The sequence below is a fragment of the Bidens hawaiensis genome, unplaced genomic scaffold (assembly GCF_021521415.1).
Source record: "Bidens hawaiensis isolate Kalapana, Puna unplaced genomic scaffold, B.hawaiensis_p1.1 tig00008460_1, whole genome shotgun sequence".
In the NCBI taxonomy this organism is placed as follows: domain Eukaryota; kingdom Viridiplantae; phylum Streptophyta; class Magnoliopsida; order Asterales; family Asteraceae; genus Bidens; species Bidens hawaiensis.
Window position 1 is genome coordinate 298,621 of NW_027491601.1, and position 4,404 is coordinate 303,024.

Here is a 4,404-nt window from a genome sequence, read left to right on the forward strand (position 1 = left end):
CAATTAGTGTTTCTTCAGAGCTACTATTTCTCGTCTTTACGTTTGCTTTTTTGGCTATTGCAAATACAAGGTTTTGAAGTCGGAGGTTTCAGTTGGAACAACCTATCCATCAATTTCAGATAGGACTAAGATTGCACTCATTCCACCCTCTTCAAGCACTATCGGAAACTTTCCTACAAGTGAAATTTTAACGTGTGTTTTTTATTATTATTCATATATTTTCAAAAGGATCAACCTCATTACCCTTATTGTTTTTGCTTATATAAATTTGAGTTTCTATACTATAATGAGTTCCAATAATAAAAGTCTAGAAAATAAATATAAGTTGCAGAAATTATTTATAAGATAAGATTTGAATGATTTGTTAATTAATAAAATCCAAGTGTCATCATAAATGCCCATATCGGCTATCAGTGACATGTATTCATGTCTCTTTGTTCTCTTATCTTCTTCATTTACGTGGTAATCGTATTATTAAAAGGATAACACATAAAACATATGAAGATACATATTATTTCTCATTTCTCTTCATAGACATTGTGTTACAAAACTAAATGAACTTTTACTTTTGTACCTAGGGCTATAAATGAACTGAACGAGAACTTATACTTAAGCATATAAATAATCGCGTAAACATACACTAAATAAATACTAGACTGAACTCATATAGCCGGGAATGGCTTCTTGAACCCAATGATAAAGTTGTCCCTGCTTCGGTTCCTCGCTAAAATCGCAGTTCCTTTATGCATCATTGCAACAAACTCACTGTAATCTATTCTACCATCCTGCAAGTTTCACAAATGCAAGTCAAACATACATTCATGGCATATATATAAAGTTATAATTTATAAACATCTAAACACTTACATTATTCTGATCAACTTCTTTTATAATTTCTTCCAAATGAACACTATTAACTCCAAACTCCTCACAGGCTTGTTGAAGCTCGTTACGTGTAATATAACCGCTTCCATCTTTATCAAAATATGAAAAGGCGGAAAATAAACGATCCTCTCTATCAACTTTGTTGAAATGCAATGTTGCAGCCACAAATTCATCATAATCAATAGTACCACTATTATTAATATCCGCCTGCGACAAAATCAATATATTTGTCAATAATAAAGACACTTTTAACTTATAGATTGTAGCATAATATATACTCACCGACTGCATTAAATCATAAATATCGGATTCTTTAAGATCAGTACCGAATCTCTTCAAACCATCTTTCAGTTCATCAAAAGTAATACAACCACTGTTGTCTGTATCGATCATCTTGAACATTTGCTTCAATCCGGCAATTTCTTCTTCGGATAGTTTTGATGCAATGACCTGTAGTCACAACTCACAAAAGTTAAAAATAACATTTTATAACTCTAATCAAGATCAAAGATTCAAGAATAAGCTTAAAAGTTAATACCTTTAGAGCCATTTTCTTTAGCTTATTCATGGCAGAAAACTGCGTTAACCGAGTCAAGACTGCAGGATCAAGAGGCTTGTCTGGTGCAACACCATCTACACTGATCCATGGGTGTCCTACATCAATTTGAAATCAAGAATTCAAATAATAATCAAGAAAAATGAACTCAAGAAAGAAATAATAATTAGAGTAAACTGCGGTTTTCGTCCCTGTGGTTTGTCCAAATATGCGGTTTTAGTTCAATAGTTTCAAATTTACGATTTTCGTCCATGTGATTTCAATGTTTCATTTCACTTGCAATTAAACCAGAATTCATTAGCCCCGTTAAGTATGCCGTTAAACCATCAGCGCACCCTTCACGTGAGGGGCAGTTTTGTCCTTTATCTCAAATACACCTCAGCCCCTCACGTTAGGGGGCTTGCGGATTACGGTTGGGCTTATCTGGGGAGAAAAAGGAAAAAAATGTCCCTCATGTGAGGGGCACACTGATGGTTTTAACAACCAGACTTAACGAGATTCATGAATTCAGGTGTAATTGCAAGTGAAATGAAACCACAGGACTAAAACCGCATATTTGGACAAACCACAGGGACGAAAACCGCAGTTTACTCTAAAGCTTGGGCTAAAAGTCCACAAATCGGATTTTTGGCCCTACACATTTTGGGTTAAAAATGTCGGGTTTGGTCAAAGAAAGTCAAGCCCGGGTGTTGATTTTACTTCGACTATTGATTTTCTTGGTTATTTAAGAATCTCTAATCTATTTTTGTATTCTTTTCTTTATTAACAAAGTTTGCCCGGGTATCATACCGAGAATTTCATGAGCAGTTATCCGTCTAGTTCGGTCTCTAACAAGCATTTTCTTGATCAAATCTTTAGCACTTGCAGAGATAACAGGCCATGGACTAAATGAGAAGTCGATTTCACCCTCCAATATATCACTAAATACATCATTTACCGTTTCTGCGACCAAAAGAAATAATAAGCATAACAACCAAATATCAGTTACAAAAAAAATTTATAAAAAAGTTACATAAGTTTTAAATCATGTCACCTCCCCAAAACGGTGGCACGCCCGAAAGAAGAACGTATAGAATTACACCCGCGCTCCATATATCTATTTCGGATCCATAATGTCTTTGCAGCATCTCTGGTGCAACATAATAAGGACTTCCAGCTACATCTGTAAATATTTCTCCTGCATATTTAAAACCCTTTAACATATTAACTAAAACATGCATAAAAAACTAGAAATTAATAAAATTTTAAAAACCACAAACCTACCAGGTTTAAAGAAAACTGATAATCCAAAATCAATAGCTTTAAGAGGCGAATCTTCATCTTTATCCGCAAATAAAAAGTTCTCGGGTTTAAGATCACGATGCATAACGCCTAAAGAATGACACGCTTCGATAACACTAGCAATAGTTCTAAGAAGATTAGCCGCTCTTCGTTCGGAATAATGTCCTTTTTTTGTAATTCTTTCAAATAGTTCACCTCCACCACAAAGCTCCATAACCAAATACACTTCATACGCGTCTTCATAAGCTCCTTCGATGGAAATCACATTAGGGTGTCCGGACATATGGTGCATAATTTCAACTTCCCTTCTAACATCTTCCACATCATCATCATTTACTAGTTTCCTCTTTGAAATCGATTTGCACGCGTATTTCTTCCCCGTTTTCTTATTAATGCAAGTAGAAGTTGTGCCAAATTGTCCTTGTCCAAGTTTCTTACCCATGGTATAGTGATCTTTAAAACAACCGGATCGTGTTTTCAAGACTTTATCAACTTGAAGGCCTGCACTCGACTTTCGCCTCTTATGTTGTGAATTATGTATTACACTATTTTGCACAATTTTTTGTGTTGGCTTGCTTTGTTGCTTTGTTATTACAACTGTTCCTGAATATTTACCGTGTGAATTGGTCGCGGGTTGGGCCGGTTTATGATCTTCTTCCTCTATAGATACGATGTTTGGAGGCGTGTTTTGGACCGGTTTAGAAACCTTGTGATTTTTTAAATGATGATGGTTTCTTGCTTTTCTTTTTACATGACTAGACCACCATAATGAATGCCATATTGTTCTAAAGAATCCATGCTTTAAGCATCTGGAATTTGATGATCCACATGTATTTCCCATCTAAAACAATTTTTTAAACATTTCTTTTACATGTTAATATGTTGTCATTATCATTCTATCCTTTTGTCACACAACATGAAACAATGAGATGAACATGTTACAATGTAAAGTATTTTTATCATTTTACGAACGTAAACAAGATCGAACAAGGAGAGAATTTGATAGATTCCTGGTACCGGATAAGTTTGATTGATCGAGCGGATTCTGACGTAATAATCATAAAGATGATAGCTTTATATGGATTCACTAGATTTCCATGCAAAACCTTAACAAAATCGAAAGTTTCTTGAATATTTGATGGATTTTCTGAATATGTTTGATGGTTTTGTTTCGGGTATGAACTTCTGCATTCAATGGCTTCCAATTAAACATGAATTTACCAACAAAATTTATTTTTAAATAATGTGGAGGCTAATAGATGGATATATTTATATATAAAGTTATAAACCAAACAAATAAACATAAAATATATATGCACGACACATTACAAAAGTTACATAATATTAATTTGAATTACTTTTTTTCCGTAAGAACGGCATAAATAAATATAAAGTAGCAAGAAGCTAGATGAAATACGAAAGTACAATTAAAAAGTCATAGTGAACGAAGAACAACAACACTCCGACCAATTAATATCGCAAAGTCTAGCTCTATTTGAATTACGATGACCAAGTTTATGAAATAGTTATATGAAAAAAAGTGAACTGGGGTTAAGACTTGTTTTGAGAATTTGGCATATTCTAAGGGCTTAGAATTTTAGACTAATCGAATGAAATTTTATACATTTTTTTATCAAATTAGCTTAATGAAAATTTAGAAATCTGATGAAATAATTAAGAAA

At 33.6% G+C, this 4,404-nt stretch overlaps 1 protein-coding gene across 1 annotated transcript; it reads right to left on the reverse strand.

Moving 5' to 3' along the window:
• Positions 1 to 619: 619 nt before the first annotated feature.
• LOC143529067 (calcium-dependent protein kinase 26-like) lies at positions 620 to 3,628 on the reverse strand. The gene is made up of 7 exons (XM_077024944.1): positions 2,705 to 3,628; positions 2,475 to 2,618; positions 2,231 to 2,383; positions 1,424 to 1,539; positions 1,168 to 1,335; positions 868 to 1,092; positions 620 to 785 (listed from the first exon to the last, which is right to left on the reverse strand). The coding sequence occupies exons 1-7, from the start codon at positions 3,561 to 3,563 to the stop codon at positions 663 to 665; spliced, it is 1,788 nt and encodes a 595-aa protein (XP_076881059.1). The 5' UTR covers positions 3,564 to 3,628; the 3' UTR covers positions 620 to 662.
• Between the last annotated feature and the right edge of the window lie 776 nt (positions 3,629 to 4,404).